Consider the following 23,851-nt stretch of genomic DNA (forward strand, 5'->3'; position numbering starts at 1 on the left):
TGCTCATGACACCAAGTGCAAGTGAAGCGATTTAAATGGAAATTTAATTGAGATTTTTTACATTTTATCATATCATATTTTCATATTGAGCTGTCAGAACACTCCTCACCTACCAGATGGTCTCTCTGATCAATGAGCACTGTGTGTATATTTCAGTGTCAACCAACACTACCACTGCTGAACAGAAGACTCTATTTGGGGCAGAGGTGTTCTCTTACATTTAAGTTTTTACCTGCTGTAGCAGACATGTACGTTCATGTTATCAGCTAAATCAATACTTTGACTTTTTCCTGCTCGTTCAATTCAGTAGCGCGGGTTAAACGACAACGGGCGGACAGTGGTTAATGTTTCTTTTTCGTTGTTTTTAATGCCTCCCGTGGGTCATTGTAACAGCGGCCGTGAAAACTGCGCACCACCGCGCCGCTCTGCCGCGCCGCCGCCGATCCGCGCCGCGCGTGAAGCGGAAGCGGAAGCGGAAGGCAAGAAGCGAGGCCGACGTCCTGCTCGCTGCCAGAGGGACGCTGCTCGCCTGAGTTGGATTTTTTTCATCACGGCTATGATTGACAGAGTCAGCAGAGGTTTACACTGGCATGTTCGCGTACTCGCTCGGTTGTTATCGTAACAGTAATATCTGCAGTATGGCGAGTCCAGCAAGAGCCCAGAGTTGTCGACAGTTACACTCAACAGCAAGAATATCATGTATCGGATTTTTGAGGATGTTATTTATTGCTTTTATTCACACAACGCGGGCGAATAAACAAGGTTTGTAACTTAGCTGGCTACGTTCGTATTAGCTAGCGCTAACTTCCGTAGATATTTCTGCCGAGTGCGGTTGAGGTAACCTCTACGGGCCAACTTTATAACAGCTAGCCTGCTAACTCGCTTACATTTAAACCTCTCGAACACAGTTTTTTTCTTTGCCATTGTTGAACCTCACATTAAAGCGCCGTTGTGCCGCCACTTAGATATATATGTGAGAGTAAAAGGTTAGCTCTATGTGGCCTTTAACGTTACAGTAACCGCTAGCTAGCTTCGTTTGTAGCTTGTTGTTGTGTTGTCATCTCTCCATATAAGGCCAAGTTCGGCTAACACTCTGCCTCGGAAATGCAAAACTAAAAGTGTACAACGAAGAGAGAAAGAGTGAGAGAGACGCTTGTTAGCATCGTGGCTAGTTCACATGTTAGCCTGCAGCTGTTGCCGTGTGGTCTTTAAGTGCTGGAATGAACGATTGCATTTTGGCCGCATTCACGGCACATCTGTGTCTGTCGCATGCTAAGTTGCTCAACAGTACTTCCTCATGGTGCACTTAAGAAGGGAAATGTGTCGGATGACCGTTATGTGTAAACGTGGCTTCGGCGTTTTGATTCGGAGCCTGGGCTGCTTCCAGCTTGGCACCGATCAGCCCACCGCGTGCTATTTATCCAGCGCACTGAAGTGACCAACTGTCACATCTACTGATCATGTCAGGTCACAGCGATAAGTCCGAGCCAGTCGTTGTGGACAGCAGCCCTTCGTGTCCAGATAAGCTCTGCCCACTCTGAAACATATCTGGTGCCTTTAAGTTGTTTACGTTGGTTCTTGCCACTTGCAACATAGCTCAAGCCTGAATCTCAGTCGTACAACGTGCCCACTATTATTTGGCAAATACCACGGAGCCACTTGTTCCAACGTCAACACTCCAACTTTATCAGTCCTAACTTAGCTGGATTGCTGATAATTCCAGTATCTTTACAGATTTACACAGGTCTCTGCCAGGAGATCTGACATGTGGTTTCTTCGAGCTAACCGATAAAATGTCCTGCTTTCCTTCTTGAGCAATAGTTGTGACCGTTTTAGTTAAGGACATTTTAATTTTAAGTGCTCCTTGTTGTGAATAGTGGCTCCTTGAGTTTAATATTTAGAGTGTTTATGATTCCATCGTCATATCACACTGTTCTAAGTCTGTAGACTTATTTGATGAATTTGTAAGGTTGTGTTGTAGCAAAACACAGTTTGGCCTCACAAAGTTTTTGCTATTTAGCCCTAACAAGCTAAAAATCCACAAACACCTGACCTAAAGCAGACCTGTGGCATATGAATTATCTTAACTGTGTGCCACACATCTATATTACATTATCAGTATTAAAATCTATAAAGGAAATGAAACATCTGATTAGGCCTGAATCTGCTGAGGCAGGCTTTGTGCCTAGTAATTATATCTGCTTTAAATTTGTCAATACATTTCTAATCCAGAAACACATTATTCATGCTGAATGTGTCCTGGTGTCATGTGAAAAGCTTTTTAGCCCATGTTACAAATTCAGACCAGTAAGGTAAAGATTATGCTTCGATGCTTGTCAATTTATTATTTGGAATGAGTCATATAGTCAGTGGCAGAGACATCTGGTCCTTGACTGCCTGTTGATGATGCTAAAGCAGAAGTGTGGTTTTTGCTAACTTTACTACACAGGAAAAGCCCAGACTGTGACATCTGGAGAAATGCGTGAATGTTAGACATAATGTTCCTTTTTTTAAAAAGTTGTTTTGCAAAGCACATCAGCAGAATATCACCTTTTGGTAGCCCTTTATGTTTTAGAGATACAGTTTAAAACACTGTATCAACTTTGTTTTATGCTTTAACCTGCATTATACAAGTTTGCTCTGTGTCTTACAAAACATCAAAGTGGTAGAGCTCATATTAAGTTCTTCCTCCTTATTGTGTTTGCAGCTTTCATTCAGTCGGACACAATTCTAGAGGTTCTACATTTTGGTGAGGGAAGCCTTTTACAGGTAAGTCATAAATGCCTTGTTCCCCTTCATTTCATTGTCATTAGGCTGTACTTCTATCATTGCAAACATGTCAAAGTTCATAATAGACCTATTAGACATTTATTACCTTTTACTGGTTATAAATAAAATGATTTATATTATAAGTTCTTCTCCTATGAGATGAAAATGATTTCTGAATGAATGCCTGTTTTGTTTGCAGGCCGAGTCAGACATTGATTTTAGTTTATTTCATCAACAAAGGTAAGTTTCACTTTTTTCATTTCAAAAAATCTTTAAAGGAGATGGGGTTTTGAGTTCATATATATAAATGTGTGTAATATGCTAGGGCTGGCCGGTAATGTAATTTTATACCTTCTATATTGCCTATAAATAGTACAACTTGATGCCCCTCTATTGTAAAGTGTTGCCATACAATAAGCTGGTGCCTGAGGAGTTGCGTTGACAGCAATGACACACACCAATATGTTCCCAGCTATAAAAGCTGAGAGCATAGACAACACTCCAAAGCAAAATAACAAAGATCTTGTTGAAATTGTATATTTTTTAGCAAATTGGCCAATGCCTCATCAGTGACTAGGGTCAAGAGCGAAAAAATGTTGTTTTTGTCAAGGCTACCTAACACAGGGAGGAATTTTATTACACGTGGCTGCCTCTAAAGTATCAGCTAACACCCAAAAATAAAAAGCTGGAGCATCAAAATCATACGCTGCCAGAGCCTACATTTCAAATCGAGGCAACAACCTGAAGCTCTCCCAGCTGTTGATAGCATGAAATCCTACTGTCCAACAGGGCAAACAGTTTGTACCTGCTGTACTGATACAGTAGCTCTCCTTGCGGTGTGGCATTATCTTAAAGTCTGGATTCCAGCGACAGCCTGAACTGAGTGGGAGCCTGCACACATCTCAGTGTGGATGGGCTGAATTTTACTGTGTCCAACTACTCAAACACAATCACACTGTGTAATTCAGGGAACATGCAAAAGTTACTCTTTAGCAAGTGTCATTTGTAACCTATTGTTATTGTCATATGTGTTGCGATGGCGGTGCAGGGTAGAAAGTGTTTACTTTTTGTACACTGTGTTCTAATCCATGAACAAGTTATTTTGCAGGGGTGTTGCACAACCACTCCCTCATGTTAGGAGCAGGGCACTTTGCTGGTTGACATTGTTGGTACAAGCTTTAAAATTGTTGGACTCCCCCTTTTCTTTATTGTGTCTAATGTGTAGAAATGTCTTTGCTGTTAATTTCTGTCCCACTGTTTGAAGATGGAGATCCAGTCTTCTTTGACAAAGCGAGTCACTAATGCTTTTCCACGGTCACTTTTATATGTTCTTCGTCCTGAGTCGAGTCTGACACTGGACATATGCAATTCCTAAGTTGGAGAGGCATGACCCTGCTCATGAGCTTCCCCCAGCTCCTCCAATTACACACGCTGACATTCAACACATCAGCTCTGAAGCAGTGAGCGAAAGACTGTGTAGGACTCACAGCCAGGATCCAGTAGAATATTTACTCCCGGAAGAATTTTGCCAGTAGTTGTTATATTAATGAGAGCAGCAAGGTCTAGTCTGTAGATGACAGATTATCCCAGAGGAGTTTGAAGATTACTGTGCACCCCAGGGGATGGAAATCTATCCCAGCAAGTTTGCCTATTGTGTTGGCCTGCACACGTAGTCTTTGGTAGTAAATAGGTGAAACTGATCTCTAATAAACTGTCTGAGTCTGGGGTGATGTTGGAGTAATTACATGTGAGTGATGTATAAAGGAATGCCAGACCCTTGGGTGCATTTGCAGGAGGGTTGATGCAAAGTAAAGGAGAATACATTTAAAATATAACCAAAATAATACTACAATAAACTAGTAATGATTTATTGGTTAATGCATTTCAGCCACTAAATGGCTGGCAGCTTGGTTATGAGCCACACCTTGCATCACTAATGAACTTCTCTTTCCATGAGAATTTACTTAAAGGCTCTTGTTACACAGTTCTGTTATACACTACCTCCACCTAGGAAGAGCAGCTTCTCTTTAGGGACGGCCTTGTCTATTGTTAAGATACACCTGTTGTTGAACAGGTTTGGTGAGTCATTCCTGTCTCCTGCAGCCAGGAGGGCGCAACCGATGCTCAAAAGTCATTGCCTTCCTTTAAGACCAGCACCACTCTCCGTAGAGAAGCTGTATTTTTTTTCATGTAGTGTTATTTCTCTGTTCCCGTTCATGTTGATGGATTTTCACAGAGCTTTTTACATATGGAAATAGTGTTTGGGAGTTGGGCGTGGTTTACCTGCGAGGCTAATGCATTGTTAAAGAGGCCTGGAGCGTAGTCCGTGTGACTGCGTTTAGCCTCATTTGGTTGGAACTCTCACAAACATGGATACTATTTTTCCTAACCTACTGTTGCTGCTGTCACAACTCCTTGCCTCCCACAGCACATCGCCTCAGCGGGGGAACTGCCGACCTATACGATTTGAACCTCCAATGTTAGACTTTCATGAACAGTGAGTGTTTGCTGTGTTTTGCTTTATCTTTCCAATGTTGATGTTTCTGTATTTTCTTACGTTCACATTCTCAGATACTTGTTCAAGTCACACTGAGGTGTCTGTCAACAGAAAGTTCAAGCATTTAAACCATTTGTGGAATCTACTTAAGAAAACCACATATTTTCTACTTCACCCAATCAATTTAATTTTTGTACATTGCGTTTCATTCTTGTAGTTGCAACCCTATGCACAATGACCCAGTTCTCTACTGTTCAGTACATTACCAGTAGCAACAAAGATTGGCCCAGAGTCTGAGCTTTATATGCTTTAATGGATCTGAAAATGTGCCCTGTGAAATCATTAGTGTCTTTAACTCGATCGAAACTACTGCAGGGTCTGAATTAGCACTTTAATAAAGGGCCATGCATGTGATTTTTCAGGTTTGCTTTGGATATAAGCCAGCACACCTAAGCTTAACCTGCCTTCATACTTTAGCTAAATTTAGGACGCTGCTGCATGAGTATACAGAGCCAGATAGGATCATACACTCCCAGCTTTTCATGTCTCTGCTGGTTGATTTTCATACCACATTGAAATGACATAAACCACAGACTGCCTGCAAGGTAAGAAAATCAAAGAGCACATGGTTTGGTACTTGACAGGCAGTAATGCAAGATATAGTCATTGCATGAAATGGATTTTAACATGCAGAAAAATACATGGATTTTTTTCAGGGTGACTACTTGTTGTAAATGGCCATCACTGATCACTTTGTTGAGTGAGAGTGGATGTTATATCTGTCATTTTTGGCAGGTCACACTTCTGTTTAGAAAGTTGTAATGTTGTGTTTGATGTCTTAATGCTGTGTCTGGTTTCACACGATGCGTCCAGTCTGGGTCTCTTACAATTACCTTCTAATGTCTTATATGTTGTTTTACTTGATCATTTAAAGGCTTCTTTTCTTCCTTTCCAGGCCTGTTGGAATGCCAAAAATGGAGAAAGTTTATTTACATAATCCTAGCACAGAAGAAATTAGTTTGATATCAATATCAGCAACAACAGCACATTTTCACGCATCCTTTTTCCAGAATAGGGTAAGTGCTCAATGATCTAAAAATACTTTGTGCGACAACAAATCACAGAAATGCTAATGCTGCCGTTGTAATAAAGAACCTTGACGTTTACCCACATGGCTGCGTGTTGAAACCCTTTTATCAATTCAACACCCATGTAGCAGCAGCATAGAGGCTCTGACAATAATATGGGAAGTCCTGATGCAAATTTCTTGTGTGACCAGGCCAACGCTCTTTGGTGATTCTGTTCATCAGCTGTTTCAGGAAGCATTTCGACCTTTTCACCTCACAGTGTTTTAAGTTTATTTTTAAATTGATAAAATTGCTTATGTCCACTGTTTTTGGGACATGGGTTTTTCTGGTCTGAGCCATAGCACTAAATTTGAATGTAGAGTTTCCTTTGCGTTTGCCGTTTTGACTGTTGAATGGAATATCTGCACAATGTGCATATCTTGCAATAATGTCAATATTTTACAAAATATTCATGAAGTGGTCATAAAAATAGACCCAGAACACATGGTCCCACCATACCTTAGACTTAACAAACCTGTTTAGCCAGCTACAGGCACTGATAAAATACAGTCTGAGTGTAGGTGTGTCAGAAACATGTATGTAGGCATGTGAGGCTTACTGTACGAAGGTTCAAGTGGCAACCATCTGTTTGTGGTGAGCAAAACACGAGACTCACTATGTAAGCCTTGTTTGGCTTTTTTAGTGGGAGAGATGCCAAATACAATTGTAAAGCTAAGCGATGGCAGACAGCAGCCAACTCAATCTACCACTAGTTAATTGTAAATCATCATCAATTAATTAATCATTTGGGTGAAGAAAAGGCAGAGACTGACTGACCTTTTGCCTGATGTGTTTTAGACATTGATAGACAACGATTAGCTGAGGTCTGGTGCATTAATATGATTCATATTTAGCTGTGATTATAAATATAATGTGAACTTAAAGGCATGAGAGACTATTTCACGTAGCGTAGCTATTCAGAGGGAGGGAACGCAGCATGGTTTTACTAACAGACTACAGCTTTCGGGCCTTTATCACGCAATGCTTTTGTATACAGGCTTTCTACATTAGGCCAGACACAATCAGGTGGAGGGAAAGGTTTAAAATTAGGATTTCTCTCTTTATTGATATAATGTGCATTGAGAGCTCGTGGAAAAAATAAGTAGCTGTGGTCCTGTGTTTAAAGAAGGATCTGATTAATCCAGATAATCTTGTTCAGAGAAAAAGTGCCAGTTTAGCAGCATCATAAATTTAATCATAGAAAATATATTGTATTCAGTACTTTTACTTTCAGGTGAACCGATGATAGAGCTCAGCTGCTACTGTTGCTGTTTGACATGTTATTTGGTCATTTTTATTGTTTGTGATCTGCGGTTAGTTAGTGCTTCCCCTTTCTGAATGCCTTGCAGTGTAATGAGCTGTCATATGCATAGTTAGTTTTTGTATTCTAAGATTAAGGAAATGAAGGTGATCAGTTTTGTTCTGTGACATTACTGTACAACAATTACTTTAGTCTTCATTAGCCATTTTAGCTATGGCTGTAGGTGTTGTTGTTGTTGCTGTTGTTGTTGTTTTTATAAATAGAATCAAATAGTCTCTGCTTTCAATCAGTCACCACTAAAATGTTAGTGGCCAGAAGCTTTAGTGAGATTATTCAATGGTTTTCGCCTGCTTTGTGAATCTGTTTCATCTGTGTCTTCAACAGATCATTCCACCTGGAGGGAACACGTCATTTGATGTTGTGTTTCTTGCTCGAGTTGTTGGCAATGTAGAAAACACTTTATTTATTAACACATCACACCATGGGGTTTTTACATACCAGGTACAGAACAAATTTTTAGATAGATTTATTTTAAAATGGCGGGAGAAATGTAGCTCACATTGTTTTTCCCTTTGTTGTCTTGAAGGTTTTTGGGGTGGGCATCCCCAACCCCTACAGGCTGAGGCCCTTTATAGGGGCTCGGGTGCCTGTAAACAGCAGCTTCTCACCCCTGATAAACATCCACAACCCATACAGTGAACCGCTGCAGGTACACTGAAGGTTAACATTGCGCAACTTTGATTTGTGTTAGTGTATTGATATATATGGGATGTTTCTGTTTTTCCTGTCTTGCTCAAGGTTGTTGAGATGTACTCCAGTGGCGGGGACCTACATTTAGAACTTCCCACAGGTCAACAGGGAGGCAGTGGAAAGTTATGGGTAAGTTTCCTGTTTCAGGCCATTTGTTTATTATCAGGTGTTAGGATAACTGCAATCAGCACCAACCCTACTTATCTTGACTTTCTGACCCTCAGGAAATACCTCCATTTGAGACCAAGGGGGTGATGAGAGCCAGCTTCTCCTCGAGAGATGCCGACAATCACACGGCTTTCATCAGAATCAAAACAAACGCCCCCAATGAGGATCAGTTCATCATCCTCCCTGTAGAGGTAGAAGTAACGTCAGGTGTGTTTTCTTTACAAATCTTTATATATAAACTCCCTGCAACTGTTTATAATTTGTGAAAAAGAATGCGTCTTCCGGCTATTTATGTTGTTTTTATGTGCAGCCCCTGGTATATACTCCTCCACAGAAATGCTTGACTTTGGTACGCTACGATCACAAGGTGTGAAGTTTTTCTACAGAAGTACATTCTTGCACTTTTCATCAAGTGTCATAACTCACTTTTCTTCCTCCATCCTCTTTCCCAACTGTTACAGATCGCCCAAAACTGCTGAATCTGCACCTTTTAAATTCAGGAACAAAGGATGTACCAATTACAGTACGTGTTTAGTTACTTTGTCAAGCACATCATTAAGCTGTCATCCCAACTGTTTGTATGACCTTCTGTCTAATGTCTTTAACAGAGCGTGCGTACCACACCATCAAATGATGCCGTCACCATAGATTTTAAAGCAGTCACACTTAAAGCTGGCGAGAACAGATATACCAAAGTTGCAAGTATTAGTTTTGATGGTAAGTGTTTTTGTCTATTTCTATCCCGTTATCATGGACACAGATGTATGGATCATTTCATATGACTGAAGATGCTTTGAAAGGTGCCAGCTGTATTGGTGATGTAAATTTTTCTCAAGAGTATATGAATAAAATGTCTTCCATCTCAATGTTACATATGATAAAGGGATGCCACTTAAAAAAAATGAAATATATGCTGACAGTGTTCTTGTAACATCTATTGCATTTTATTCATATTTTTCATATGTAATTGAACATTATTATAAATGAGCCATAGTTTGCACACTTTAGCTTGGTATCTGTATTGCACAACTTCCTCTTGTGCAACTTTGTTCTTTTGCCAGCCTATGTGAACCTTTTTTTTGTCATTGCAGCCTCAAAGGCGAGAAGATCATATCACTTTTCCGGTAAAATAACTGTAAAAGCAAAAGAAAAGAGCTACTCCAAGCTTGAAATCCCATACCAGGCGGAGGTTTTAGAGGGGTGAGTTGTTTTTACGTACAGAGTAGGTGGTTTTGTATATTATGGGTGTGAAAGTCTCTTGACACCAGCATGTCATTTTGTTCTCGCAGATATTTGGGCTTTGACCACACAGCTACATTGTTCCACATCAGGGACAGTCCAGTGGACCCGGTGGACAGACCCATCTTCCTCACAAATGCATTTAACTTTGCGATCTGGATACACAATGTGTCGCTGCCTGATGAGGCCAAAACCATGTTTAATGTGAGTTCATTCTTAGTGTGTAAAAGTTATACACTGTTCAGTGACTGACCACATCAGTAGGTACCCCTGTACAATCCACTGATTTCAGCACAGCATTCTGCAAATTTCTCAAACTGTCTGAAGGATCATAGTTATACACTATTGTTATTACTGAAGTCATAGTGTGTTGGATTCGAACGGGAGTCTGTGAAGTGTGCACATAGTGAACTAGGTTTTCTACTCTCTTCTATAGGTGCAGAACTTCAGTGCGCCCATCCTCATCCCCCCTCACGAATCACGTTACATCTTCTCCCTCCTCTTCCGACCCATTCGACCATCGATCCACATAGACAGCAACATTTTACTCATTACAAACGCATCCAAGTTCCACCTGCCTGTCCGGGCCTACACAGGCTTTTTGGAGGTATATAACGAGTATACTATTATTTGAAAAATATGAAGGATTACTTGCTGTACATGGTGGTGGTTTACTTTTTGTCACAGTGGCGCTCGAATTTCAGTGATTCTCTGAATTTGCTCATCTTGGAGCCTATCACATTGCTGTTTCAGGCTAACTGACAAGCCACAAAGTAAATATTCATTGTTAATTAATTTGGGTTTTGTTGACGAACAGAGAGCTGAATAAATAATTGAAATTTTACAGCTTGAACATGTAAAGGCTGTATATATTTATACAGAGCCAGTTCTCACTCACATTCACTCAATGTGTCCTGGGTACGAGAGGCGTTCAGGGACCTTACTCAGTATAGGTTAGATACATTTTGCAATCAGACAATTTGGTCCTGTACGTATGTGACTTTCTACTTACTTTTTATTCATGCATAACCATAGTAAATATGGACTAAAAGACAGCTTAGAAAAACAAGCTTGTCAATCTTGGGCAGTTAGTAAAGTCTGCTAAAACAAATTATTTACCCTGTGTTAAAATATATTTAATGGCTGGGTCATTTTTTTCTCACTGCTCTGTTTTACAAAAAGCTGTTTTATGCTCAATAGATGTTTTATTGTATAATTTACATTATATTGTATGTTCAAACGTTAGTCTCTGCTCAAAATACAGTTTTGCTGAGTCTATGTTCTGTGTTTTAACTAAAGCACAGTAGATATGTCCATCAGTTGTTGGTGATGCGTAATGTGGTGTTTGTTCTGTCTGAGCAGACACTGGTCCTGCCTCCCAGTCTGAAGGACAATGTCCTAGACTTTGGTGTCCGCAGTGCAACAGATACCAGCAGCATTGCATTTGTGATGGTCAACAGTAATCCCATAGAGGTGAGATTGTGTGTGTGTGTGTGTGTGTGTGTGTGTGTGTGTGTGTGTGTGTGTGTGTGTGTGTGTGTGTGTGTGTGTGTGTGTGTGTGTGTGTGTGTGTGTGTTTTTAATAAAACCACAAGTTGCAGATAGAATAAAACCTTTGAACTGATTAATGTATACTCACACGGAGTTCATTATGCCAGAACAAGTTCATACATTTTTACCCTTTCTGTCCTTCATCCTTCAGCTGGAGATAAAGTCCTGGCTGGTAACTGGAGACAGTCTTTCCATGGAGCTGCTAAAGACAGAGAAAGGAAACACAACAGTGGCTCTGAGTCACCTGCTAGAGCTGCAGAACACGTCAGCCTCTCATCACAAAACCGTAAGATATTCACGTGTCACACCAGATCTGCTTTTGGATCATGACTGAATGTAATAGAAATACCATGAATAGTAGGTGTGCAGATGGTAGTTTCATAGTAATGCAGTACAGTCCAAAGGCTTTCTTTTAAATCCTGACAGCAGAGCTTGGTAACAGCAGCTTAAGTGAGCTTAATGCCAGAGTAAAACTGAAACCAACACTTAAGTCCTCGGTAGAAACTTAAGAGTCCTTCACTACCTTGTGTTCTTTTAATTTGTGCTTTTGTGATCTTCTTTTAGATTGCAGTCTGAAAACAGCCTTACTGTGTCTTGCTTTCCTATTACCATTGTGTTTTTTAGTTTCTTAGGATACACATAAAAAAAGAATACTAGAAAATTAGAAAGTCATGGAGCAACGGTTTCTCACACTAAACAGTTGCAATCTGTGAGCCATTCTGAAAAAGTTGGACTATTTTTAATGTAAAAATATAAACCCATACTTTAATTATGCATTTTTAAAATTTGATTGATTAAAGATTATAAACTACATACAGTTTCAGTTATCAAAGCCACTTTTTTACATTTTGTTAAAAATATTATTAATAAATAAGGATATATTAGATTCTAAATATTCAGCTTATTGTCAGCAAATTATTAGAATGCAAATGCACCATTATTGTAATTTAAATGCTTTAGATGACAAAGAGAACTAAGGTTTGTATATATTTGTGTCTCTACAGGTGATATTAGCATCTGGCTACTATGCAGCGTTTCGAGTGACACTGGTGGCCAAGGCACTGGAGGGCATGTATGATGGAGCTATCCACATAACCACAGACTATGAGGTAGACAGTCTGCCGGGCATCATTTTAGGACACACCTGACATTAAGTCTAACGCTTACACAAAATGTTCTTTCCTTCAGATTCTAACCATCCCAGTGAAAGCCATCATCGCAGTAGGCACATTAAGCAGCTCCCCCAAAACCATCATTTTACCACTTTCATTTCCAGTAAGTGACATTCAGATGTTTGCATCAGCATGATTTCACACATCGGCACAGGAATGATTGATACAGTGTGATTGGAGCTTCCTTTTTTGGGTTCTTGACGTGTATATGTCTTCTGCTCCAGGGAAAAGTAGTTCACCAAAGCTTCAGCATACAGAGCTCCTTTACACAGAAAGTGAGGCTGCAGCAGATTCGCTCCCTAACAGAAGATATACGTTTTTATTATAAACGGCTTCGCAACAACAAAGACGAACTTGAGCCAAGACGTAAATCCAAGGTACACAGTCGCCTCAAAGGGTCAAATCAGTGAGCCATACGTGTCCTTAGACACATAAACTTATTTTCTTTTTCTTCATCTTTTTCAGGTGGCAAATATTTATTTTGATGCCGGCTTGCAGTGTGGTGATCACTGTTATGTGGGGCTGCCATTTGTGCTTAAATGTAAGTTTTGTTTTGTTTTTTCTTTTTTTGTGCTTACATTTTACATGACAAAATCTATCTTGGATTAGATTTTTATTTCTTTTTTATATGCATCAATCGTTTTTTTTTTTACTTTTCCAAATTGTGTATGTGGCTTATTTTTACTTCAAATCCAATAATAACTTTAATTGAATTATTTTAAGGTTGACTTCATCAGTTTTGCGTGCGTGCGTGCGTGCGTGTGTGTGTATAAATAAATGGTATTAAACTATGTCATCCAGATGACATCTTTGTGACAATGATGATATTATTGGAAACTTATCTGGTTGCTCTGTCAAGAGAGATTGCATCTTGTGTTAACTGGCTTTTCAAAAATTCCTCAAGATGACATAATCTGAGATGGAAACTCGTTCTGATGAGGCCCTCTGTATTTATAAGAAGCTGCAACGAAATTTCTTTTCTCATTTCTATGCACATTTATTTATATTTATTTTCAACACTACAATAATGTTCTTGGCTTCGCCTCCCACAGCTATGCAGCACATGCAGGGTGAAAACTTAAAAAATGAAGTAGGTACTATGTTCTTTTTCTTCCACAGCTGAGGCCAAGCCTCATGGACTAGCTTTGCAGGAGGACATCTGGGATGCTGATGTTGATCTTCATCAAAAGCTTCTCAGACGATGGAAGGAGCTAAATGAGCGCTCTGGACATAAGTGAGCACCATACATGTTTGTGAGCCTCATTCTTCCGGCTCAGGTTATCTGGAAAAAAAATAGGTGGTAGGGTCGAGTGATCAAGGCTTTGGCAGTGAAGTCAAACTGATTTCCACTATGATGAACTCTCTTCTCTTACCACAGGATCGAAGCTGTCTTTGAAGTCAACACAAATCTTCAGAAAAACGTCCAAGCTAAAGTTACAGCACATTTGACGTGGCCTTCACTTGTCAACTCTACACAACGCATAACGTTCCCTTTGACCAACACAAACAGCTCCTCTGTGAGTAGCAACAGTCCACACACAGGAGTATTCTGGCCTGTTGTATTTATTATAGTGTATTTATAGGACATCTCTTTCTCTTTCTGTAGGATGAAGAGGTGACTCTACACAACCCTGCAGATGTTCCTGTTTATGTTCAAGTTCTCCCCCTGGCGCTGTTGCCCAATCCCTCTGTGTTTTCTGGAAAATTGGCTGAAAGGTGGGAAATCTGATCAACCTGTTCCTTCTAGTTAATCTCTCACCTTACTCTTTCATAAATCATCTAAACTTTATTTTTCAGGTTGCCCATGGGAAATGTATCGAACATCAACATTGACTCAAACACCTTAGAGTTTCAAGTTCACAGAAATCAAGTGGGTGATACTAGATGGTTTAATCATCTGCTTGGCCTGATGACAGCCCCTCTTGTCAGTATTTGGTGCAGCATATGGAAACAGTTTGTCTCTAACAGGTTCTCCGTTTGTTTGTCAGACCCCAATAATAAAAGGCAGTACAGGGTTTGTAGAAGGCTCAACCAGACCCTTTGTATACAACCTCCTCCTCCTGCCTGGAGAAATAAAGTCATTCAATGTGAGGTTTACTCCCATCAGCAACCACAGCGTCTCCTCTCTCCTTATAATCAGGTAAAGCATGTTTTTTTTTTTTGCAGTTAAGCAGTGAGTGAATCTCTTTCCAGTGAGTGTTTTTCTGACGTTTTTTTCTTTTTAGGAATAATCTAACTGTCATCGATACAATCGTACTTCACGGAAGAGGTACAACAGAGAGCCTGAAAGTTGCAGGGAAGCCTCCAGGACAAGGCAGCTCGCTGAGGTTCAAGATGACTGAATCTCTGCTCAAAGACTGCACCGACAGTGAGTTCATGTTGGTTTGACTTCACACTCAACTTACTGCAGGACCCCTTATTTCTAGGCATGTCAGACGAGCTAGTTCAAAGATAGGAGGTTGGACCCAAGTGCATGTTTGAGCTTGTGCTGTAGGCTCTTCTTACTAGCATTTGATTAGTTTAGGTTCATCTTTATTAGCATTACACATAAGTACACAAGTACACGGCAATGAAATGCAGTTTTAGCATCTAACCAGAAGTGCAGTACGTACAGAATATAAAAATGTCTACAGTATTATTGACATAGTGTCTCTGGGAACTACTATGGACCCAACATACATTGGAAATATTATGAACATATTCACAGATTCACATTTTGAAAATGTCTGTGAATAAGAGAAGTGTTCCTCTACATTCAGCGTGTAGCAGTGCTTAGCTCCTTTGATGCCCCTTCTCATGTTTGCCCTGGATGCACTGTGTGTCACCTGATCTCTAGGCCCATGACACGGTCGTCAGATCGGGCTTCTGATTCTGGAAGGCGGTGATCTGTTTCTGTATTGTGACAGAGTCACTAGTGGAGTTGATGTAGTCCAGCTAAGAGGATTTATAGATGGTAATGTCATGAGAGCCACTAGTAGCATTAGAGGCAAAGCTCCTCCAGTCTGTGTTGAAACCTGTTCTGAAGTACAGACTCTGTCCCTGCTGGCCACACCTGAATGCTCAAGGTTTCACATGTTGGGTGAGTGTTGAGTAAATACGAGCTTTGTACTAATGACTGTTCTCCATAAACATCTGTAGCTGATTAGAGGGGTATAGTATCAGGCTGTGTTAGGATTAGGCTCTTCATTATTGTTTTGTGATGGTTCACACTAAATACACAATATGAATAATTCTCTAGATTAACTAGAAGTGAATTTATCTTATACAAACATTCATTTAGTGTTTTGTTTTTTAGTTTTACAATTAACATTTCTTGTCGTTCCTTTTTGAATGGTTTCAGAGACAAAAATCAAGGAGCCCAACTTCACCCTTAAAAGAACCTTTAGAGTGGAGAACACAGGCCTGCTCCCCATCACCATCAAGTCTGCAGAGATCAACGGACAAGCTTGTGAAGGATATGGATTCAAAGTTCTCAACTGTCAAGAATTTGCACTCAAGCCAAACACGTCAAAAGACCTCATCATACTGTAAGTTATTACCATCCACTCCACGGTTTCTGTTGGTGGATTTCTGTGTGTGGTGTGTGTGCACACTCTCCCCTTCACCCACAAGCTCTATTAATACTTGTCCTCATCCTTCCTGTGTAAGAAGGTGAATTGTCTCTGCAACCTTTGCTTCTCTTTTTCTTCATCGCTGAAAGTCCCATCTGGGTCCCACGTTTTGTATGGATATACACATAATAATTAACATTTGGCGTTAGGTGCTTTATAAATGCAGCCAGATATAAAATCTGCAGGTGTCTGTTGACTTTGTCAGCACAGAACAGACGCAGCTAAATATATGCAAATGCATGAATACGTTAAACTGTAGCTACATATGAAACCAGAAGATTTACACATTTCCAGACCTGAGGATACTTCAATTTAATCAATAACCCACTGAAGTAACACCCTGAATTAACTGGACTTGATGAGCAATGTTGAAAGTGTTCTTTATTTTAATGGCTCGGTTCTCTCAGATCACCATTTAATTTGTCCTAACAGGTTTACACCCGACTTCACTACATCTCGAGTGATCCGGGAGCTGAAACTGGTAACATGTGGAGGCTCAGAGTTTGTGTTTAGCCTGAATGCCTCCTTGCCCTACCACATGCTAGCTGCATGTGCAGAAACCCTGCCCAGGCCAAGCTGGGAGCTGGAGCTCTACATCATCGTATCTCTGGTGATGATGTGAGTGCAAGTATCTTGCAGCAAAGGCTTGACAACTTTAATCCTGCACTGTTTTCTCAAACTTAATTATTGACTCCACTCATAGTTTGTGTTACATCCCTTCAGTTCCATGTTTCTGTTGGTGATCGCTACAGCCTACCTGGAGGCTCAGAGCATCTGGGAGCCTTTTAAGAGACGTGTGTCCGTGGAGTCCAACTCCAGCATGGAGACTGGGAGGCCATTCAATCTCAGGGAAATTGTCCAAATTCATGATTCAAAGTAAGTAAAATATTACGCATCTGTGCTTGTGTGAGCGAGAACACACAAATAATTATATATTACATGTTTTAGGCTGGAGAACTTTGGGATGCTCTGTACGTCAGATTACTTTCAGTCAGAAGCTTTTGGTCTGCGGTTATGTATATGGGGCTAACCACTGCCCAGTGTTCTTGCCATGTCTGCCTCTTTATTACACTTTATCACTCACTATTCTGAGAAATTTGCATGTTCAGTGTGAAGCACTCTGTTGCATGACAAGCAAATCAAGAACTTTAGCTTAGTTAGTTTCTCTTTACTCATTTTTCCAGAAGCTAAATACTACAAATACATGACAGCACAAACTTTACAGTGAAATCACCAACTCCAACAAGTTAGTTTTTGTTGATCGAATCAATTAATCAACTGAATTTGGTTCCTGGGTTTTATAATACAAATTCATAGTCAGACCAAAACTATGTTTCTCCTCTAGACACATAGTTTCTATAATTCTTTGTTTTGCTGTATATTTCTTCAAAAAACGATTGTGTCAAAAAATGAAGCAAACTAAAACAAACCTCTGTCAATAATAATGTTGAATGATTACAGTGAGTCATCCCAGAACCCCAGAGGATACGCATCCACCAACGGAGCAACTCGGGTTGGAGCCCGTCAGGGTAACAGCCGCAGCTTATCAGATTCTGACAACCAAGATAAGAGGTCCAGGATTGGCCGCCCATCTATGCAACCCGCTTCCTCCCAGCTGACCAAAGGAAGTACAACCTCATGCCAGGACGGCCCTCAACCTGCCTGTCAGTCTACTAACCGCAAGGCTCGGACTACCAAACAGCCAGACCTCCCTAGTCAGAGCTTGGCTGGGTCGTCGACACTTTCCCCCAGAGGCCTCGGCCCTGAGGATGTGGAATATGCCAACCTGATAGGAGCCATGGACAATGACCTTGACCGTCCGGAGCCTGTAGGCGCTGAGGTTTTACAGGAGCAGAGCTCTCAGTCAATACAGAACAAAGGTATGCACGTTTGGTTTTACCAGGAGAGACCCCTGTGATCATGTGGAGGCTTTGAATGTTGTGTTCATGCTGTGTTCTGTGTTGGATCCCAAAGGGAAGGCTCGTGGTAAAACAAAAGCTCAGAGGAAAAAGGAAGAGAAAGAGAGAAAATCTACATTAAAGACTCAGGGAGACGAGCTTAAAGACAACCTGGCCGACAATGACGACAGCTCCTCCACAACTACAGAGACCTCAAACCCAGATATGGAGACAAACATCAAAGAGGTACAGAAAATTCAAAACATCATCACGTGGGCTCTCTTTTATTGCTGTTTTAATTGTAACCATTTCTTCCAGGAACCAGTGAAAAAGAAAGGCAGAACAGCTCCCACAGGAAAAGTCAAAGAGGAGACTTCAAATGTCATGATCAAAAGCAAAACTAAGAAACAAGTAGCCGCAAAGAAAGAGACTCCAGCAGAAGATACCAGGTGTGTTTTGTATTAATGGAAGTGGCTCCGTGCTCTTTGTCATCGGTCTCTTTATCCATCATCTTTGTTGTTCTCAGCACTCTGGAGCTGCCGTATGTGCCGCTGGAAAACAAACCACGGAAGAGCTTCGCCTCCAAAGCTCTCCACCCTCTCAACACCATCCCCAGACCCCTGCAGAAACATAGACGTGAGCTTCACTCAAATCCCACCGCCCTCTGTGCTGCATCACCAGATGCTGTCAGTGACGTGTTTGCTCTTGCAGTAGATGGGAAGATGGAGGACAGACGTCCCTCTCTGTTGGACAAATTGTTCTCCAGTGCGTCGGGGCCGGAGCTGGGCCACAGCAGCAGCTCCGAGGGCGAGAAGGAGCTGGCCCCTCCAGAATGGGACGTGCCACTGTCCAAGAACAGCGTCCGTAAGTTGGAAGCTAAAGAGCCTCCTGTCTTGTCCCGGTCTGTCCGGTTAGTGATGCTCACTGGTCCCTGTTCTCCACTGGCAGAAGCAGACAGTCTTCAGCAGATCTCCCTTCAGACAATTAACGCAGACCCTTTCCTGAAAAGAGCTGCCACAAGTGGAACAATGTCCCCTCCGCCAACATCCCCCAGCTCACTGTCCAGAGGCACCTACAGCAGCGTGCTCAACAGTAACAGGTTGGCCACAGATTGGGTTATGATGAATGTACCCGTTACCGAAGGAAACCACCACCACGCTTAACATTTCCATCCTGTTCTAGTCTTTGAATGTTTCCACTGACCACCTGTTATAATCTGAGCTGGTTTCTATGCTCCTACTGTGTGTAATGAACAGAATACAACAGCATTTGTATATTTTACGAGCACCAACCACTCGTCTGGCTTTTTTGTTGTTTAGTAGTGAGGGAAACCAGAAGAAGGCTCCAGGAAATAAATTATCCACAGCCACTCCACTCCTAGGCAAAAACGGGACTCCTACCTTTGCTGCTGTCGCTGCCGGTTATGACAAAAGCCCAGGTAAATTGTCTGTGTGTGTGTGTGTTGTTGGTTTGTGTACAAGAGGAAGCTAATGCTTTAAATTTTGTCAGGTGGTTCTGGTGCAGGTAAACCTGACAACCAAGCAAAGAGCCTGGCACACATGACCTCAGTGGAGAGTGACAGCTCCGACAGGTAAAATGAGAGAATATCTAAATGTCCCTGGTTCCAACATCAGCTGAATGCACACGTGTGTCTTTGCTATAGCTCTGGAATGTGGAGTCCTATCGTCAGTATTCCAAACTACAGTTCTGCCAACACATTCTCTGCTTTTGGGCCCAACAATTCCTTTAACCTGACTGGAGGTAACTTTCCATGACTTACTGTACATGTTAGTTGCACAACAGGTCACACCTGTTACTCTACATTCAAGGAACTGAAACACGTGTTGTTTTTAGTTTTCAGCGGAATTAACGCCCCCAAGTCCAGTGAGCCCCAGCAAAGCTGGCCTGAGATCAGCCCCGCCATCTGGGAGGTGCCAAGCAGCGACCCCCTGCACTCGTGGGCCAGCAGCCCCAGCTCACCAGCTGTGCCAGCTGCAGTAAGATTTGTTGATTGCATGAATGGAGCCTAGTTTAAGTATCATGTTCATGATACGATTGTTAAGCTTTTTCTATTTTTTTTTATTTTTATTTTTTTAGTCACTCCTGGGAAACAACCATAATCCCTGGTCTGCAACCACACCCTACAGCAGCTCCATTTGGTCCACCAGCGCAGATTCAGGGTTAAACCCCTTTTCTCCCACGGCCAATCCACCTACTCTGACTGATCTGGTGACCAGTCCCGCCCCGTCGCCACCCGCTTCCACAGAGATGAGTCGCAACTTCAACCCGTGGAGCCTGTGGGGCCCCACCCTGAGCAGGCGCAGCTCGGAGCCATGGCCCAGCTCCTCCGACAGCGGCAACTAAAACCACACAACGGCACTTAAACACAAGCACATTGTGGATTCGATGTGTGTTGTGTGTTGAAGGAAATAGTTTTTTCTTTTAATCGACGAATCCCAACAGAAAGCAATGTTACCCAGCGTTTGGTAGCCCAGTGTTGTAGGTTACCATTCACGCAATTTAGTTCATGCAGCTTTTTATTCAGGGGGCAGAAATGCTAATTTTATTTGGGTTTCTTTTAACAGGTGCCCCCTAAACTCCAAAATATTGCTAGCATGGTATGCTAATGCTAGAGCAGAGGTTCTGCTCCTATAGAACGACTGGCAGTGAAGCATTTCTTCTGACAATTTGGAACATGGCACAGAACCTTGAGTCTGGAAGAGACATCTTATTTTAAGCCATGTGTCTTGTTTTCACGAAAATTTATCAAAATGGTTTCTTCCAAAGATTTGTTTAAAAAGTCAGCTTTGATTACATTTCAATTAAACCGATTGCGCCACACTTTTAAATGGCAGCAGACAGTCTAAATGAAGAACCTTCACCAACGGCTAAAGAGCTTTGAAGAGCTTTTAAGAGCTCAAAACTGTTCAAGCCTTCTGTAATAATAAATTTGGTCAAATAATGAAAGGATATTTAAGTTTGAGGTCTGTATTGTACATTGCCTCTATTTGTCAGCAAATTTAAATAAAGGATTTCAGCAAGACGTCATGCTCATGTTTTTTGTTTTTTCCTGTAGGCTTAAGATAAGTTCAACTTGCTCCACTGGTTTACAGACAGAGCGGCTGCTGGTGACAATGAGTCACAGCAGAAAAGCTGCAGTTGGTCAACTGAACAATGAAGTCATAAAAACTGTTAAGTGATGGAATTATTCATGGCCTGGATTTTATTTTATCAGTCAAACAAAAAAAAAACCTTATCTTCATAACCCTACTGACCTTTATATTATTGGCAGGTCTATACTTCCCTCTGCTGGACAGTGTCTGTCTCTGTTTTGCTTTATATGGAAACATGTTGTTAGTAACAAAAATACAAACGTACAGAAATTAATACATGTAGCTTTTTAAGAACTGTAATTTCACATATTTCTTTGACAAAGTAGCTCAGATACAAAATGCTTTAAAATCATCTGTCCTTAATAAAGTGATCTTTTTCATATTTTACAAATGTTTAAACAGCAGCTGGTGTTTTTCTTTACTTTATTCAGCAGCTGCTGATTCCTGATCCAAAATATAATCAGCTAAAATTATTATTTCAAATGAACTAGCTCGCTGTACACGAGATAAAATCACCCCCATCTTCACCACATGCCTCCTTTACGTCTACAAATGATTTGCGTACTTCTTCCACCGCTGATCTATGTAGTTAAAAACTGGTGACATATTAAAGAACGATATGCTCCTGTTATCTGGCCAAGGATCAAAGTACAGCTAGTTCATTTTCCCTTGCTCTGAAAAACCCATGTAGACTGTGTTCTTTGACTCTGGATGCATAAACGTTCTTTGTCCATATTGTTGTGATCTTGGTGGGAAATGCTTCCTAGCACTCGACCTTTGGCTTCATGCTGGGCTGCCTGAGCGACTCCAGCAGCAGTCGACTAAACTTTGCAGTGTCACATTTAGTCAGAACAAACACGCTGTGGCTCTTCTTCAGCGCATTGGTGCGGTCCAGTGTCAACATACCACGGGACATCAAACCCTGCAGCTCCACGCGGACCGGGCACTGGATGCTCTCTGTGACCACGGCGCCGTCGATGCAGGCTGCCATCGCGTACGCGTCGTACGAGACGAAGCCCGATCCAAAGTACACGTCCCTCTTGGAGACCATGGCCTCCTTGGAGTAGGCCCAGCATTTGGACGTTATGGTCTTCATGAAGCGCGCAGCAGGCGCATCCTGGTTGATCAGCTCTTCAAAGAACTCCTGCGCACGTGAAACCCAGTCAGTCGGTTTGAAGCATGATGATGATGATGATGGAGGGCTTCGTCTGCTCCTTCACACCTTACCCATGTCAGCTTATTTCTGCACGCGTACTCCCAGGACGCCAGGTACGTAGGGCAGAGGAATTCTTCAAGAACAATATAGGCAGACTCCGGATCCATCGCAAAGTTAAATTCTGCATTAAGCGTTAAATTCCCTTTTCCTACAGAGACAAAATGAATGACTGCATCCAGTCCCACATGTGTCAGATAAATACAGTGAAGCCATAGTTTTACCTTCCATGTTGCCACCCATGATGTACAGATCTTTGAGCTTTTTGGGGAAACATGGATCCAGCTTTACAGCCACTGCCAGATTAGTGAGCGGACCAAGCGCCACCAAGGAGACCTGGAAAAGGCCTGTTTTAAGCCACAGAGCAGCCGCACAGGACAAACAGATCACACAGACGCTTCTCACCTGCTTCTGGTTTTCAGACACCAGTCTGATCATGGCGTCGACTGCGTGCTCCCTCTGGCTCTTCTCCTCCCACTGCGGGTCTCTGTCTTTAATCACATCCCCAAGTCCGTCCGTTCCAAAGTGGTCAGTGGGTGGGCTGCTGGCTCCAACGAGAGGACCAGCACAGCCCCGAAACACTGGAATCTGTGGAAAGCATTTGCTTCCCTTGAGTGATCTCTATTCCCTTAACTGATTTTTTCAGGGTTTTCTCATCCAGTTACGCAAGCAAACAGCTGGCACGTGAGACAGACCTGTTATTGTGCACACACGACGTGCATGTCTTACCCCTTCTCGCTCGCAGACGGACAGCACCCTCAAAACGTTCTGACAGACGTTTTGGACGCACGTGTTTCCGAACACACAGGTCACGCCCAGGATTTGAATGTTAGGTGCTGCTAAGGCCATCATCAGCGCCTGAGCGTCGTCTATGCCGCAGTCTGTGTCGATGATCACCAGCTTCTTTGCCATCTTCATTACAAAAAGGCAGATAATCACAGTCTTTCAAAGGCAGCTATGCTCCAGGCTGTGGCCTCTGTACATGTGGGAATAATCTCAACCTGTGTTCCACACCTTCGACCCCTTGAGTAATCCAGCCTAGTCATTTATGGATCCTTTCCCTCTTAGAAACATGCAATCCTTTATTAAAGACATGTTGCTTGAAAATAAGTGGATGTTATGAATCATTATTATTTTTTAATAATAGGTCTATTTCTACATAACTAAATTGCACAAAACAGCTCTGCAGTAAAACACTCAAGCAGTTAAATGACTGAACCAGGGGTTGCTGTGATGAGTGTGTATGGTATTGTAGTTAGAAATTGCTGCAGGTGCCTTTTCTGACTAAATGTCTGAAATGAAACGAGGACTTACCTTCAAGGGTGTGAAGTAAAGTTTGAAGAGCAGCACAGTCGCTCCTGTGATTGGTTTGAACGGTGGGATCGTTTTAGGGGTTTTCTAACGTGCGGGGATTCAATCCTTCATAAGATTAACATTACACTCAAACTAAGCCATAAATAAAGCAGCCAAGTATAACGTTGG

At 41.8% G+C, this 23,851-nt stretch overlaps 2 protein-coding genes across 6 annotated transcripts; one reads left to right on the top strand and one right to left on the bottom strand.

Annotated features, from left to right (window-relative positions):
* Positions 1-459: 459 nt before the first annotated feature.
* On the top strand, positions 460-21,086 carry tmem131 (transmembrane protein 131). 4 transcript variants are annotated; one of them, XM_055507758.1, is made up of 41 exons: positions 460-762; positions 2,708-2,769; positions 2,969-3,009; positions 5,198-5,266; positions 6,222-6,342; positions 8,039-8,155; positions 8,241-8,363; positions 8,453-8,533; positions 8,629-8,779; positions 8,883-8,939; positions 9,034-9,095; positions 9,181-9,289; positions 9,664-9,772; positions 9,862-10,015; positions 10,248-10,418; positions 11,174-11,284; positions 11,514-11,648; positions 12,367-12,471; positions 12,551-12,637; positions 12,759-12,911; positions 13,000-13,075; positions 13,654-13,768; positions 13,913-14,051; positions 14,141-14,250; positions 14,332-14,404; positions 14,523-14,674; positions 14,760-14,902; positions 15,875-16,061; positions 16,578-16,763; positions 16,869-17,021; positions 17,607-18,025; positions 18,120-18,289; positions 18,362-18,492; positions 18,570-18,679; positions 18,758-18,907; positions 18,992-19,142; positions 19,366-19,481; positions 19,553-19,634; positions 19,707-19,804; positions 19,898-20,040; positions 20,141-21,086. In XM_055507758.1, exons 1-41 carry the CDS (start codon positions 591-593, stop codon positions 20,405-20,407), a joined length of 5,361 nt encoding a protein of 1,786 aa, XP_055363733.1. In that variant the 5' UTR covers positions 460-590; the 3' UTR covers positions 20,408-21,086. The 4 variants fall into 4 exon arrangements, with proteins under 4 accessions (XP_055363733.1, XP_029005172.1, XP_029005175.1 ...); XM_029149339.3 differs by having other exon boundaries at positions 461-762; positions 18,755-18,907; positions 19,363-19,481; XM_029149342.3 differs by having other exon boundaries at positions 461-762; positions 18,755-18,907.
* Positions 21,087-21,436: 350 nt separating this feature from the next.
* Positions 21,437-23,848, bottom strand: si:ch211-201h21.5 (uncharacterized protein LOC555526 homolog). Of its 2 annotated transcripts, XM_029149348.3 has the most exons (6): positions 23,684-23,848; positions 23,099-23,281; positions 22,775-22,957; positions 22,594-22,705; positions 22,384-22,520; positions 21,437-22,300 (listed from the first exon to the last, which is right to left on the bottom strand). In XM_029149348.3, the coding sequence occupies exons 2-6, from the start codon at positions 23,279-23,281 to the stop codon at positions 21,920-21,922; spliced, it is 996 nt and encodes a 331-aa protein (XP_029005181.1). In that variant the 5' UTR covers positions 23,684-23,848; the 3' UTR covers positions 21,437-21,919. The 2 variants fall into 2 exon arrangements, with proteins under 2 accessions (XP_029005181.1, XP_029005180.1); XM_029149347.3 differs by lacking the exon at positions 23,684-23,848 and having other exon boundaries at positions 23,099-23,657.
* Positions 23,849-23,851: the final 3 nt, after the last annotated feature.

This window comes from Betta splendens, chromosome 4 (assembly GCF_900634795.4).
Source record: "Betta splendens chromosome 4, fBetSpl5.4, whole genome shotgun sequence".
Classification (NCBI taxonomy): Eukaryota; Metazoa; Chordata; class Actinopteri; order Anabantiformes; family Osphronemidae; genus Betta; species Betta splendens.